The following is a 16,463-nucleotide window of genomic DNA, read 5'->3' as shown; positions in this document are numbered from 1 at the left end:
CCCCGCGGCCATTTTACAAAGGGCCCCACCCTAAAAAAAAAAAAAAAAAAAAACGTTTGTAGAAGATTGAATGTTTGTAGATTATAGGCACTGAAAAAAACTGCAGTTTTAATTCATCAAATATTAGCACAAAATAAAAATCATCTGCATCCGGATACATTTTTTCAAGTATAATATACAGATTACTTTAAAAGTGTATCTGGATGCAGATGGTTATATTTTTTGTGTTATGTATTATTTGTTTGTGCACCATCAATTTCAAATAATGCTCTCTTTTTGAAAAAAAAAGCCATAGAAAAAAAAATATTCGCATTTATCGATGAATCAATTATTGAAACATTGGTTAATTGCAAATTGTCTAGTCAACAAGACATGGACGATTTGCCTACCGTAATTTATTCCAAAAAATGTCCAAGGCAAAACAGCCCCTTCAAAGACCCAACCCCAAAATTAATTGAAGTGGGGCATGAAAGCAAATGCACGTACAGTCGAGCCTGATCAAAAATTGTAGATACGAATCAAATCTTAACTTTGGCGTATCATTACAGCCCTAATATTTACCCATATAAATCATTCCAACAAGAATAGCCTTGACAGTACTTTATTGTGAAGAAACCTCATAAATTACATGCTGCATATATGTTGGGAACGACATTGGAGTTCTTATATAACAATTATTGTATTGCTTTTTTTTTTTTTTTCCTTTGACCATCCAAGTGTTCCCAGCAACATTGAATAACTGAAGCATGTCTCCAAGCATGAAGGCATTTAACTGAAACCTGCCGGATTTTTTTATTCCCCCCCCCCCCTTCTACATTGCCCACTGGATTTTCTCCGAGCGTGAGGAACGGCGCTTAAGCATGAAGTGACATTTCAAGAGCCGGGGTTTTGCTGAGCCTCTCCATGTTTTATCCTCATGGTGCTGTGGGCCATGCCTGCAAATGATGCTGGATGTGTGTCATTTATAAAAGGTTATGCCTTATCAAAAGCCATATATAGTTGAGCCTTTAATGGAGAGCTGCTAGTGTGAGGTGTTTTGGAGCGGCAATAAATATCGCAAGTCGTTTGCCGGTGATGATTGAATGCCATTTTTGCTACCTGATATCTGCAGAGGTGGTTGGTGAAGGGTGGAATGACTGTCGAAATTCCGACAATAAATAATGTTATATGATCCGAAACAAATTTTGAATTATCCTGTGAGCGCTTTGTCTATAAATGTGCATGCGCGTGTGTGGGTTGATTAAAGCCGCCACCAGATGGACCCCAGCAGTCACCCTGTGAGCATGAATGTACCCCCAACCGGGATCAAACGCAAAACGGGCTGCTCTCTTTTCCCCTGCTCCAAATCGCACTTTAGTAGACTCAACTGACCTATCTTATCCCCCCGCGCTACTTATTTCAACGCAGGTAACCTCACGCTGTCGTACGCGTGCTCAAATCCGTACCGTACTCACCAGAAATGAGCATACATTGTGTACAGCTGACAGTCAGGCTGCGAGCTGCTGGGCGGCTGAAGTTGAATGAAGTTGAATGTCACCTCAAGCTGCGGACACTCTGCTGTCCAAATGGACAATAATCCACCAGAATCCTGTAGAGAATACCTGCTGAGTGCCAACACACATGCCGCAATCAACAGCCAATGGCAAGCTAAGCCTCTCTGGGCACCTGTACAAACCTTTCATTTATGTTTGGTTGCAGCCTCTAAGACCCTCCATTATCTGTCCCTTAAAACAACTCTAAAATAGCCAGGAAGTGGAAGGTTGAAGGTTGAATGGAATCACTTACAGCATGCGATGAAAATGAAGTTAAACAGCAAGTGTATGCAGGAAGAGTGGTTAAGATTGCATGTGTCTTATGTGGTGTGCTGTATTATTTTGTCATTTGATGTTAACTGTTCTTTTGATGGCGGCGCGGGCACCCACAGCGGCTCCTCTTGTTGTCTTGCTGTCTGGTTGAGAGGGAAGAAATGTCATCTGTGCTGTATATTTCACTTCGAGCACATTTGACAATAAACTTGTAATTGAAGTGAATTGAATTAAACAGTAAAACCATAAAGCACCGAACCTGAATTTTGTGGCTAAATAGATGGTGATGCTGCTTATGTACTTGTTACCTGATAGTGGATTTTCTTCTCCAATATGCTCTGTTCAACCGGTCCTACTTATGAAATAAGTGCTGAGAAAGCCAAATAAAAAGCAAAACAGGCACCAAGTGAATCCTTTGATCCGTGACAAACTGCTGCGCCTTCGTGTGGGATACTGACAACTTGAGTGGCCTGTCGCATGGTGGCGGTGCAAACTATGAAGTCTCTTGTGACATCAGACTTTTTTTTCTTTTTTTTTCTTTTTTTTTTTTTTTAATGTTTGAATTCTGAATTGTATATTCTTGGCAATCGACTGGTGATCAGTCCAGCACGTACTGTGCCTCTTGTCCAAAGTCAGGACATTTCGGGATTGAGATTCAAGTGTACTTATTTTAAAAAAAACAAAAAAAAAACAGGAGACATACACAATGGCTTCTGGTTTCCTCATTAAAATATCAACATGTCTGCTTTGCAGTGATCACACTCTTACTGTGACAGTCACATGTGGAGCCTGCAAAGCTGCGGCACTCTCTCACCAAGCAGCTTTGCGTTAATGTGAAGGATAGAAGAGGCTGTGACAAATGTAGCGTATAGCCTCTATCCAGGATCAGCATGAAGAATTCACTTCTGATCTGAGCAGGAGTTTCCTCCACGCACTGTGACACAGACAGGGGTTAAGTTGATGCCTTGCCATGCCCCGGCATGGAGGAGGATGTAGGAGGAAACCAGCTACTGTTGCTGGGATTTTCTCATCCTTGATAGCATTCGTCGAAGACAACTTTCATGAAGGCGTTTATTCCAAGGCCGCCCATACGAGGGTTTGCGAGTTTACACTTTAGTGGGTATAAAACGTTGGCTGTAATTGCTCACAGTCAACACGGAAGACCCCGCTGTGTCTCCATTTCCCTCGCTAATGTTCAATTTTAAGTCATCTTGACATCTTTTCGCCCACTGTTTTTCATCAAGATATCGCCGTGGTTACTGATCGCGTTTGAGAAAATCCGGTGATTGTTGTTTCACCAGATGAAACGGTTCCATCCAGGAGGACAATCGTATGATTGTTAAGTTACAACGAATGTTATTGTGGTGTGGAAAATGTTCTCGGTGCCTTCCGGGGCTCCAGTTTGGCAGGTCGTCATACTCGTGAACAGGGGATTTTCTTTTTTGTGTGCCTTTTATTTCCTCAGCGCTGCCCATTTAGTGCTTTGATGACTCACTGCGAAGTTGACTGTGATCCCGAGATAATTTAACATCATTCGCTCTGCTGTGGTTTCAAATACGGTGCCAGTTCGGCAGAGCTGAACCACGCGGCCTTTTTTTTTTTCCCTTTCTTTTTGAAGAGACAGAAGAGAGGCGATTTGATTTAACATACAACAGCAGTGCAGGTGCGCTGTGCCTTGGACCATGAAATTACCTCAAATCAGTATCCACACAGAGCGTGCCATTGATTCATGGAAATAAAAGCCTCTGGTCTTAACACTGAAGCAAACATCAGCGGTCAACACGGTCCAAGCCGCCCTTTGTTGTGCACCTAGTGCCCCATCATGCTAATAGCCGCCTGATGTCTGAGATTGTCTCAGAACAGACAGAAAGACTGACGGACAAATTGAAGCCTACAATTCTCATTTGTTGATTGTTACCGGCAGAGGGTGGACACCTGCCAACAAAGAGGCCATCATCACTCTCAGTAGCCCAAAAACATGCTTGGACTACCAGAGCTTGTAAAAGGGCAACTAAATCTGTCCTTCAAGGGCAAATCAAGAAGAGCTTAGGTCAGCAACACATTCAAATGCATTGGGCTCAGGAGACTGCTGTTAGGCTTTAACCCATTCACTCCCAAAGACGTTTTTAAACGGCTTTTCAGACTTGGTCCAGAATTGGCTGGGACTGAATGAGTTTTAATGTGGAATCAGCCAAACATATGTTGGAACATAGTGTTGCCACTGCTGTTTGTTGTTTTTGTTTTTTTTTCGACAAGATATGGTTTTCATGGTAGCCCAAGTAAACACATTTAAGTGATAATTGGTGTCATAATTAGGTGAGGAACTGTCTTACCAGTTTACGAACAACACTGTAAAGAGTTATTTTCTACGCCTGAGTATGTGTACATACTGTGTATCGTTTTTCAAGCTTATTAGTTTTGGGATCTCAATGTTTTTAGATGATTTAGAGTAGCCCATTGTTCAACACGGGCACTGTTCTGTTGCCCGAGCCTAAAGCCTTTGAATCATTAGATCCAGTCAAATCCCAGAAACACCCGAGAGACAAATAATATGGATCGGGGGATTGGATGAGGGAACTGCGGATAAACGTATTGTACCAGTAGACTGTAATTCAGCAAATAGTGGCCTCCACTCTAATCGAGACCATATCTCAATAAATGCCAGTTGTATCATCCACTTCAAAACTAATAGAGGCCTCTACCCAAATAGATAGCTCTTTTTTTCATGCTTTTCATCAGTTTTTTTTTTCATTGTCTTACCTCAGTTGAAGTAGAGCATTTTTCACATGAAGTCAACAGCCGAGCCTATTGAACTCTGTGACAGAGGCACAGGCTCTCAGATTAGAGTTTTGCCGGCTGCCTCTCATGTTTAAATGTGTTCCTTCCTCACGATGAAAGATGCTTTTATGCTGTGTGGAAATGGCGTATTTTCCAGCAATTCTCTATCAAGCCGTTTCTGTTCTCGCTCCACTGTGTTGCAGCCTTTTTTTTTTTTTTTATGACCTGAAGAAGTGCTGTACACGCTTTTAAGATAATTTGACAAATAATACCTCTATCCAGACATCATTCTGTTCTTGTTGTCTGCATTTTTTCCAAAAATAGTCATTTCATGATGTTTTAAAAACCTGCCCGGTGCAAGCCTAGCACGAGGTGGGGTCTAAATCTCTGCGGGGGTTTTTGTAGACGCTCGCATCTTGACGCGGTTTCGATGCATACTGTCGTCGCCTTTATGAATGAAATATATGCCCCCCCCCCAATGCACACACACACACACACTCACAATGTACAGTAACTTTGAAGGTGTTATGAGGCTGTAAAATGTATTAGGCTCAGTAGCCCACCTTTAGTTTTCGAGTGAGCTTTGTTGGCATACTGTGTGTGTCCATCAGTGCAAATTTGAATTGCCGCCTGGCCATTGAATACCCGTACATTGTTTAGCCTTCTCTTGCAAAAAAAAACAACAAAAAAAAAACAAGGTATATTTTTCTTTTGCCTTTTGTAACATCTAAGCTGGAATCATCACTTCTCCTCCTTGAAATAGAATTTCTCATTATGCGGAGAGAAACACAAGCCAGGTGTTGAAACACGGTGGGTGACAGTTAACAAGGACCCAAAGCAAAAGCGGTCACAATTATCACAGTGCACACTGCATATTCAAATCTGATAAACGGTGCGCGCTATTTTTTTTGTCTCCTATGCCGCTCGCGTTATCATGAACCTCCACATTGGCTGGCTGAATATTGTGTCTCGGCACACAAAACCATGCTTGCAGCACATTCAATCTTTGTTCAAACCAGGATATTCAACATTTGTAGGCCAAAGCAAATAGGAATCCCTGTGAGCTGATCGAGGCTGAAAAGAGAGCGGGAGACACAACGGGGTGCGGTTAATCCATTAAGGTGTGTGACGAGGAGGGGTTTGTGGTGAAGAGGCAGGGCAGAATGAAGGGCACGTACGGTTCATGACAATTAGCCAGTTCTCTCTTTGCGAATTAGCATGCTCGAAGCACCGGCTGAAGCGCACTTGTGAGGTCGAGCACTTGAAGCCCGAGCTCTCCCCGCCACTCACAGTGGGAGACTGGCAGGCACTTTGTGCTCCAGTGTTGTATGCTGTGTTTTTGTCTTTGACACGTCCTCGCAGCTTTGCGTGTATATTTGGATGGATGGAGTCTGCCACGCGTGTGTTTGCGAATACCAGCCATAGCCAGTTGGTGAGATGGAGTTGAACACAGCTGACAGTATAGCTGGCTTTCCTGGGTTACAGCCACAAAGCCTTTTATTTGAACTTTGAACACCAATGAAATATTGTCAACTGAATATTTGATGTTTATCGGTTATAGTAGTTGCAATATTTATAAGTGGTTGCGGTGATGAGAGTACAGGTAGTAGTACTAGGAATAGTGGTTATAATAGTAGTAGTCACATAATTATATTTGTGGTCGTGTTGAAAGGGATTTTTAATGTTGAATTCAAACGTCTGCATATTCTAGAGCCAATTCTGATGAAACTTTGTTTTAATCATTCACCATATGACATCTATATGACCCTTCACACATGGCTAAATTGAATGTAAATTGTTGACATCTGGAAGACATACAATATTATTTTTTTCAGATGTGCAGTTGAAATACAAGTTTGATTCGTTCCATGACCACAATCATAACTCAAAACACTCCTATCAAATCATCGTTCCCCATTGAAATGGATGGAAAAGCAATTAATCTGTTTCAGCCTAAAATGCTCAACAATTTTTGTAAAATCTAAAATTAGAAAATTGCCTCCTTCTGGTGTACGCCATTTGGATGTGGTATAATAGAATCACATCAATATATATGAAGATGGTCACAACGCGTCAATAAACTGCAGTTGTTTTTTTTGCAGAGGATAAAGAATTTATTCCTATGAGGTTCATTGTCTGCCAATGTTTTTCTACTGTTTTGTTTTTCAAGTATCTCTTGCCAAAAGAGTTTTAACACCATGACACCAACGCTCTTCCTTGCCCGACTATGGTATTTTGCCTTGTTTGTTAGCATTAAGCTAAGCAGCCTTTCCGAAGGCAAAGCTACTTTATGTGGTTGTTTTTAAATACATAATGTGTAATTCTTCAATAAATCTGAAAAACAGCTCCTCTTTTTGTTCTTCTGAACGCTATGCGCTTGGAATGTCATCCTGTCATTCTGTGATTATGCATCTTCTCATTCTCATTGCATATTCCATGTTTAAACGTGCAATGAAGAATTCCACTTGTCTTGACATGGAGAAGGACACTGTATTATGACAGTAAGATCGAAGCAGAAGAAATGCCCTTGATAGGATATCTCAACCACTCCCTCCATCTCTCCACAATACTGTAACGCACAGCGTGTAGCCTTAACTAGGACATGGCTGCAACATGGTTTCATCTTTTCATCTGTGGTAGTGGCACACGCAAGCTAGCACAAGACAGGAGTGGGAAGCAGATTGTGTTTATAGCCGAGTAGTTGCAGTCACTTTCACAGCCTATAAAAACCATGGGGCTGCAGTGTCATTGAATGTTGTCGACAATGTGACGAAAGAAAACGACTCCTCACACTTTCATGTTCTCATTTCGAGAAAAACATTTGGATTCTATTAGTTATTGCGAAAACCACAGTTTTCGGGGTGTCACTATTGAATATATTTAGAATAGATTATTCTCTCGATTAGTCCATCGATTTATCGAATATTCTGCAAAAATATTTTTCATGAAAGATTATCACAGAACTATCTCCTGACAGCACATACTGTATTTTCAAATTGAAACATGTGTCTTTAGTATAATGTTTCGTGTTTGTGTCTAATTGAAAGCATAGCAGGGATGGTCTTGAAGTCAAGCATTTGCTTCCACTCGGTTTACGGGCCAAATGTTGCTGTGTAAATGCTGGAATGCTTACGTTTTTGTCCGCCAGCACTAGCCTTAAAATATTTGTGTATTTTTGTAAGTCATTATGGTTTTCATAGTATGTACCATTGCCACGAGACGCTCTGTATTGTTCATTTGCGCATGTCAGATGCTCAATTCACAATTGCTATTGTTGTTTTAATTTTTATTTGACTGCCTGCATTACACATAATTTGTGTACTGACAGGCTAATTGCGTAAGAACGATGGACCTACAATCCGTCTTTGTTGAGTATCTTTGTTGAGTATCTGCAATTTGCAGCCTACTCTGTGAATGACACGTTCTGTTGGAACTTAACATAAGAATGACACGCTGTTGGAATCAGAGGGTGCGCTTTTTTTTTTTTCTGCTGCCTGTTTAGGCAGAAAACTAGTTGGACCATAAATAATTCATAGAAGGTACACTCACTGGTTGCTAGCAAGTACTTCTTTTGATTTTGAGGTAGGACTTTATTCCAAACAAAGTCCTTGGTAATCTAAAATCATCACGGCCACCCCAACGTGCACATAGCCTGATACGTTTACGTTTACATACCATAAGCACCAAGAACTCCACTTGAACTGAATTGCATTTAAGTGACAAATGACATGTTGCTCTCTTGTCAGCAGGAAGATAATGAAAGTCCGGCATTGGCAATAGCATGTTCCATGCGTGTGACAGACCAAGCATTATGTTGGTTTGGAGTGGAGGGAATGCATGTCTATTGTCGAGTGTTCAGAAACGGTGCCTGCATGAAACTAGTGTTGCTTTTCAGGTAAAGCGTGTTAGAGGAAGCAAGAGCTCCCCCTTCTTGTCTGTCTGTGAAATGAACCCGCAACCTGTTCTTTATTTTCCTTTTACTGTAGGAAACGTGATTTTGAATGAAAATAACACATCCTGCCCTATTCATCACTAGGCTCTGTAATTTACATTTGAGAAATCATGCTAATTCGCAAGCAATTTTCTCTGACCAAACCCCTTTTCAGAGTAACTTGAACAGCCATTGAGCAAACTATGATCCTTTCCTTCTGATTTCAAAACTAGTTATCCACCACAATAAATAATAAACGTAAAAATATAAATCGACTACTGGTGAAAACTAAGCGTATTATTTTACTAAGGCTGAATTTTTCGTCCAGTTTCTGTATGGGTCTCATTAGGTGATTCAGCTTTAACTGATGACGTGGCCGCTGAGTTTTATTGCTTAATCTTTCATCACTAGTTATGTGCACACATGACGATGATAAGGTACGTGCATCCTCACCCCCCGAAGCCTGAAAGAGCACGCCGCCACCACCCTCTCCCATGCTTCCACGGCCAACCAATGGGAGCCTGCCTGTTGTCAGGTCCCAAACATCCCTTGGCTGATTATCGAGAGAGAAATAGCTGGGATTGGGTGTGTGTTATCTTTTCATCGGCATGGCGCTCCAATCTTGACATAGTTGTAGTCTGTGTGTGTGTGTGTGTGTGTGTGTGTGTGTGTGTGTGTGTGTGTGTGTGTGTGTGTGTGTGTGTGTGTGTGTGTGTGTGTGTGTGTGTGTGTGTGTGTGTGTGTGTGTGTGTGTGTGTGTGTGTGTGTGTTTGGGCTGTTGTATGATTTGCCGACAACGTGGCAATGCTTGTGCGGTTGTCCTCTTGTAAGTGACTGTGTTTGAAAGAACCTACATCAACAATGGTCATGGTGAGTAGATGTTAACTTTACACTTTTTGGCACTTTATTGTTCTTGTTGTGTGCAGTGGATTGACAGGCTATCTTTTACAATCATCTTCCATGTGACATAAATTTTGCTTTTATGTTGGCAAAGCTCATTTTTAAGTGGCATGATTAATTGTATGTCTGTGGTTGCAATCGGCATTGGTGTGGAACTACATTACATTCATACTTTGAGATACGTTTCAAATAATATTATATAAGAAGCCCTTCGTTTTTAACACCAGCACAAACTTACGATAACAGACATGTTGTTAAATCGATCATTCAGATCTGAGCTTTATTATCTTTGCTTGCTTTATAATTGATCCAAATGTATAAAATGGTCGTAAATCCAAATGGTCGTTTTGCCATAAGTGGCAAATGGAATCGGTGAGGCCATTTAAAATTTCAAATGTGAATAATCAATGCACCCAATTGTTTTTAAATACGTAGAAGGCAGCGGGGGATGGTGAAAGCTGCTCTATACACACACACCAATGCAAATGTACAGAGGACACTCAGTAATAGCTAATTTATATACACCGTGCTTTGCAGGCATCCTATTACCATAGCGCCCGAGGCTGCAATCACTCTCCTCGAGCCCGACTCCACGTTGCTCCGCGCCGGCTCGCTCAGGCACAGAGCTGAGCGGCGATTGATTACTTTGCTGGGATTCAAAAAGCCTTTTCTCTGCCAAAAGCGGGCTGAGGCTGGCGTGTGCCGACGAGGGCTCGGAGCCAGCCAGAGAGCGAAGGTGTTAACACCGAGGGAGGGGTGGACTGACGGGCAAGCCAAGACGCCAATGACAGATTCTAGGAGGGAGACGGGGTAGGCGCAAGGGGGGAGTGGGCGGGCACTGATCTCCAGTTGAGCAGGGGAATGGGCGGGTGGCTGTGAGAGGAGGGAGGGGAGCTGTGAGAGAGGGGGGGTGGGGGGGAGGGGGGTGGAGGCTGGCTGCACTCACATCCGAGCTCATCATTCCGCTCTCAGCATCTGTGAAAGAAGGCGATGCCTGCGCCGCACACCTCCGCTCAGCCGCTCTCCGCTCGCCACTGAGACTCGGAAGAGAGGAAGAGGAAGCCGAGGACAGAATAATAAGCGGAAGGTCTAAGACAGCAAAGGGCTGAGTTTGTGTAGCTTCTCTCGGCGGAAGCGTTCGCCGTAGCGGCTGTGTGTGGGGAATAAGAGAATACGAGGGAGAGAGTGAGCGAAAGAGAGAAAGATCGTGAGACAACCACCGGCGTCTCCCAAATGGAGTGGAATGGGTTTAAGATGGTAAGGAAGAAAGCTTCAGGCTTGTGCCTTGCTCACGAGATTTTTCTACTACAATGCATTTGAAGACGTGGTTCTTACTATTGTTTAACTTACACGAGAAGGAGAAGTTCCCTCGGTAGGGTGGTTTTCGCACAGCATTGGGAACATGCAAGAAGGTGTGCAGGTGTAAGGCAGCGGCGAAAGGGAAGGGTTAAATTGTGTTTTCTTAAAGCTTTTCCTGCCTTTGCATCACTCTGAAATATTTGCCCGCAAGCATGGGCTGTACTTGAGCATTGTTTAGCCGCTTGACTGTTGCCGGTAATTTCTGCCACATTCATGTATGCAAAGTAGCCTATCCTAATGAGGTGAGTAGACATGTTATCCGTCATGCTGCTTGTGTACTCGGGAGTAGGTGTGCATGAGTTCCGCGCATGCCCCGGATTACAATTTGTAATGCTGTGAGATGATGATGGGTGTGAGATGATGATGGGTGTGTGAATGAACGTGCTTGGGGCATTTAGTGTATGCTCGCAGTCTGTTTTGTACTTTGCTCAGCTTCCTTCACTTCCAACTTTGCATCCATTTTACCATCATCCATCACCTTCAAGTGAGGGGCAGAACCCATGCTAGCAGAAAGAGCGACCTTGTATGTTCCGCATGTCTCCTCAACTGTCAGGTGTCCCCCAGTTTTATTTCCTTGCGGATGCTGCGCCACCAATTACGGCGCCCGAGCCCGTACGATCACGATTTACATTCTCGAGGCATCATTCAGTTTGTCGAATTACTTTTACAGAGCAAACTGACTCCGCGTTTGCCGACGAGATCATTTGCAACACTAAAATGAATCCATCTTCAAGTAAACGTTTGATGGTGTGCATTGCTGGCTTCTTCTCATTTGATACAATCAAAATGCTAATCAGAACCACTCTGCTTGTTGACCAGGACTCTGGACATTAAGAGCCTTGCAGTTAAGTGAGGCATAGCACTTGATTGATGGAGGGAGAAAATGGTCTGGGCAGATGGACATGAACAGAGGGCTTATACATCACATGCAGCTGAAGAGAAGAAGGTGAAAGAAAAGGGTGAAAATAGAAAAGGAGTTAAAAGTCAACACTGTAGAGGGTGTGATTTGAGCTTTGTGATGTGAGCCAGTGGGGCGCCTGAGCTATCACCTCACGCGTGCGCGCGCACGCATACGCACGCAAGGATAGCAACATGCAGCGACTCTATTACCCCCAGGCGGAACACGGTGAGCTCCAAGGTTATACACATCAATGCTAATCGGAGGGAGTGTGTAAGAAATTTATTACAGGGGCTGTGCAGCCGGCAAATATATGTGTCGTGAATTAAATGTAAGTAAGAAGCAGAGAAACATAAGAGCATGTGGGCTACTCTGATGTTGGAAGATGGCGATCCAAAAATGAAAGTCAGAAATATCAAGACCAAGAATCTGACCGGCCCACTTACAAGCATTGAACCATGTAGTAGAAGCGTAATTAATTCCAAGCAAACAGCTAAAACAGAGGTTTATAATAATGGAAAAAAGTTCCATGACTAAAAACCTTATATGTAGTATCATATGCTAGAGTATAGCATCGTGATTTGAAAATGATTTGTATCGTGTTGGCATCAAGGGGGGTGGCAATTTCGGAAAAATGTGTTAACTTTCCCGTACGGTCCGTGTATTTCCGGGCCAATCCTGGCCATCAAGGCCTTTGTTGGCCGTCCGTAACCCCCCTGCCCGCCACCACCCCTCCTTATTGATGATTATGTGTGTCAAATATTTATTTAACACAGTCAACTCAAATTCAACTTAAAAGACACTGTGATTAAAAACCTCTCGGAAAATATTGCCGCATATTTTCCTCGTTATCAAGGCCACCGGATATAACCTGCAGAGTGGAACGGACGCGCGATGAACACGTCGTTCCTTCATGTTCGACTGAGAGGTGGTAATTGTGTTAAGTGAGCTCTTTAAACATACACGTTCATACACACTGGCAATCACAGGTTACCGTGCAGTTCATCGCAGTCATAGTTATGAGCGGAAGGAAGATTGCAGTTCATAAAAAGGTCACGGCAGTCGGTGTATTTGTGTTACTGTACCTTGTGCTGAGTGAATGTGCACTCGCGTGCAAATAATGTCGATGACTGATGGCGTGATTCACATTTGGATCACATTGCCGATTTCCCCGGGTAAATGAACTCAATCTTGTGAAGTGAGTTTGAAAATACTCTGGGCAAACACGAGACGACACTGTCAATTTTCAGGTGTATATTTATTGCGATTGCTTTGTCTCGTGGATGGGCAGACATGTTTGATGGAGCATGTATCGTTTGAAATTGTCACTTTCTCGTGCGAAAAGGTAACCTCTATGTAGAACTTTTCATCTTGACGATTGTCCAGCAATCGATTGCTGATTAATTACTATTATGGAGGCACAGTGGAGAGCAGTACTTGGCTGCTACCAGCAGAGGCACTGTTGATTCTGGCTCAACTGTGTGCGGCCGCAAAACGATCAACTCGTTGTTACTTGTTATATTTTGTTGAAATTGGAGCACAGAAATGGATTAATTTATTTTGAACTATCTCCATACTTGATGGAGTTATAGCTGAATGTCCATTGATGATTATGACGATGTTAGCATTTTATACCATACAATAAAATACATCTTTATAGCTTTCACAACAGCTGCAGCTGTAACAAAGCTCTTTACAGAACGTTTAACATGAAATAACAATACAGCACATAATTATTTTTGACACATACTGTCTATGTGTATTCTTTTTATGTCTCACCAGATGTTTAAAAAGTTGGATAAAGTTCCCCACTCGGTAGTGCAACTACACTTTTATGTACTTGCATTTAAGAATGTTAATATCTTCCAGAAAATGACTCCCTTGGCATACATTGTATCTGTGTATGACTAAATTTCAAGGGAATTCTTTTTTTTTTTTTAAATACTTTTTTTAAAAGTTGTTTTTCTTTGTTTTCCTCAGATTGTGTTTTATCTAACTACCAGTATGGTGGCTCCTTCCCCGATAAAAAAGGAATTGTGAAATAACTGTGACGCTTAGTTAAATTTAAGATCACTTGACTATGAGAGAGAATTTAATTGTAAACAGCTAAATTTGCAGTCATGGCATGGTACTGTTTTGCAAGAAGTTTTGGTTTGACTTTTAGTCTTCTTCTATTGAATTTTTTTTTTTTTAATAATATTGCAAAAATGCTTTTATTGACTATAAACGTACGTGCCAAATGTCTTTTAACAAAGGCTGGATGGAAGCATTTAATGAGCTAAAAGCCTGTTTGAATAAGAAGCCGCTGTAACAATCTCTGTCCCAATTAGCACGCTTTGGTTTTTAAATATTCCTTTTGTGCGACGCCTAAACACACAAGAAGACTCACAAAACGGTCACATTGAAAATTTAATAGGCTTCCACAGCGACATCCTTAATTTATTTAAAATGTTGTTTTTGTTTTTGTTTAGTTTTTTTTTCCATTTTCCTTTGCATTTTCAAAAAGCCAGAAATCTGAGAGGCATGGCAAGTCATTCTGCTGCGAGGGGAGCAGCATTCACAAATACTAGACCTAATTCCTTTGGCAGCAGCTCAAACTGCTACAGACAGACACATAATCAGCTGGGGAGCGTTAGCGCCTCAGCCCACAAGCAAACACAAGACCGAGCCCTTGTTGTGCATCGCTGCTTTTCAGAATAAATATCCCGATGGAAAATACAGTGGGAGGAAAGAGGTATTCATGTGTATATAGCTCTTTGTTCAGCAAAAGATACCGAAGAAGAGACAGAACGGCAGCTTTCTTAGCCACTTTGCTGCTCATTCTCTATCTCCCGCTCCTTCTGTCTCTCATCCTCCACTGTACGCTGTGTGTTTTGCTATTCATACAGATGTTTGGATTTGAGTGACAGTTTCTCCCGAGACTGTGCGCACGCGGCTGACTCGTCTCATCTGCATTTTGCATCCCAGGAAACAAAGCAGAGCAGAAAGCGACGTAAAGTATCAGCAGGCAGACAGGTTGTTTGTTGTGTGTGTGTGTGTGTGTGTGTGTGTGTGTGTGTGTGTGTGTGTGTGTGTGTGTGTGAGCAAGTGAGACAGACAGTGTGTGTATGTGACTGTGCGTGTTGTTTGGCTCTGGCAGCTTAACTGGCCCCTGAGCTGTTGCTGAATGATGTTTAAAGGACATTTCAAGGTCACGCTTTCGACAGGCCTCGCTGCCGCTGACATATTAAACATTCATGCATTTCTGTAGCCGGATGAATTATAGATTAAACATGAAACTGAACATGCTGCAAAATGGCACTATTGTGGTTGGTAATAGACACATTGCGGTCTACAAACACGGCATCACATGACACAACCCAAACTCATCTTATTTCCTCTTTTGCAACACAATAACTCATCTTGTCATACGTCATGGTCAAACAAAGGATAACGACAATGACACCCAGTGGAACCAGACATATGCCGAAGCAATATAGAACTACAGCGGTGCCTTGAGATACTAGATTAAATTGTTTTGTGACCAAGCTTGTAAAGTCAAATCACCATCTCCCTTTGGTATTCATGAAAATGCCATTAATCCGTTCCAGCCTTACCCCAAAAAAGCCACAAAAATGTTGTGATGTGTATTTTAATTCGGACAAATAGCATACCGTAACATTGTATGGTCTAAAAACACACAGTAACATAATTAAAGTTAAATAAGGATTTGTGACACTGCTGTCTCTGGTGCGGCCACCTCTGCCACCTGGGGGCAAACAGATGATATACTGTTCATTGAGGTAGTAGGATAAATCCCACTTGAGTTCATATGAGTGAGTACAGCTATATTGCCAAAATGTTAAAAAAAAAAAAGTGCATATATAAGTACAAATAAATCACATACATACCGTATATGTGTGTGTGTGTGTGTGTGTGTGTGTGTGTGTGTGTGTGTGTGTGTGTGTGTGTGTGTGTTTTTGGAGATTCGAGCAATCATTCGATCATTCTGCCCTTTTTTATTACTTTGTTTCATCTATTATTAGTAGTAGTACTAGTAGTATTACTTTATTTTGCTGTGCAAAAATTTCAGATACCAACACTGTATGGTGGCAGTTTGGCAAATAAAGTTCAGTTCTTCAAAATAAGAGGCTATAAGCTGTTTTACACCATTCCCAGTTAAGTTAGTACTGCCACACTAAACATAACCCATCGTTTTGTGTATGTGAAACATGCACATGACTTTGCATCAAACTCCGATTTCATTTGTAACTGATGAATTAAGAAAAACGTCCTAAAATGCCCTTGAACAGTTCTATTGAAAAAAATCCGGGATTCGTACTTTTACCCCGATGTACAACAAACGTAATATATTCTTCCTTAGCCTTGAACTCGACAAAGTTTTGTACTTACAAGCAATTAAACAGTGATCAGAAACAAGAAAAAAGACTCCCGCTGTCCAATGGAATATAGATTATATTGTATCTCGTCATTGCTCAAGTTCCAACTGACACAGTTGAAATTGTTATTTGTTGATTTGTTGAGTATATTTGTTGAAAAAGTGCTTGTAATTGTAAAAAGAGTGTCGAATTATCTCTTTAGTCCTTCTTCACCTGGTGTTCTAAAACGAACTTGAATGCATATTTTTAGGAGTTACAATTTGTTGCAAAGCACTTGTTCCCTCCCTAACCCAAAAACAAATCACCATGTGAACTTTGAGTGAAAAAGAAATCAAATAAAATTCAGTGAGGTTATGTAGTACATGTGTGACTAAAAACAGCAAACAAGCTGAAAGTTTGGTGGCTGTTGACAA

At 41.8% G+C, this 16,463-nt stretch overlaps 1 protein-coding gene across 9 annotated transcripts in view; it reads left to right on the top strand.

The window, feature by feature from the left end:
- Positions 1 to 16,463, top strand: part of elavl4 (ELAV like neuron-specific RNA binding protein 4) — a 91,390-nt gene that overhangs the window by 12,938 nt on the left and 61,989 nt on the right. For 2 of the 9 annotated variants that reach the window (XM_019896558.1, XM_019896556.1), the window contains exon 1: positions 10,372 to 10,671. The exons of the other annotated variants lie outside the window; for them this stretch is intronic. In XM_019896558.1, coding sequence (XP_019752117.1) covers positions 10,648 to 10,671 — 24 coding nt within the window. In that variant the 5' untranslated portion in view covers positions 10,372 to 10,647. Of the gene's footprint in view, positions 1 to 10,371; positions 10,672 to 16,463 lie in introns of those variants that run through there. 9 annotated transcript variants of the gene reach the window in all.

This window comes from Hippocampus comes, unplaced genomic scaffold (assembly GCF_001891065.2).
Source record: "Hippocampus comes isolate QL1 unplaced genomic scaffold, H_comes_QL1_v1.1 scaffold22, whole genome shotgun sequence".
In the NCBI taxonomy this organism is placed as follows: Eukaryota; Metazoa; Chordata; class Actinopteri; order Syngnathiformes; family Syngnathidae; genus Hippocampus; species Hippocampus comes.
This window is presented reverse-complemented; position numbering and strand designations above follow the sequence as displayed.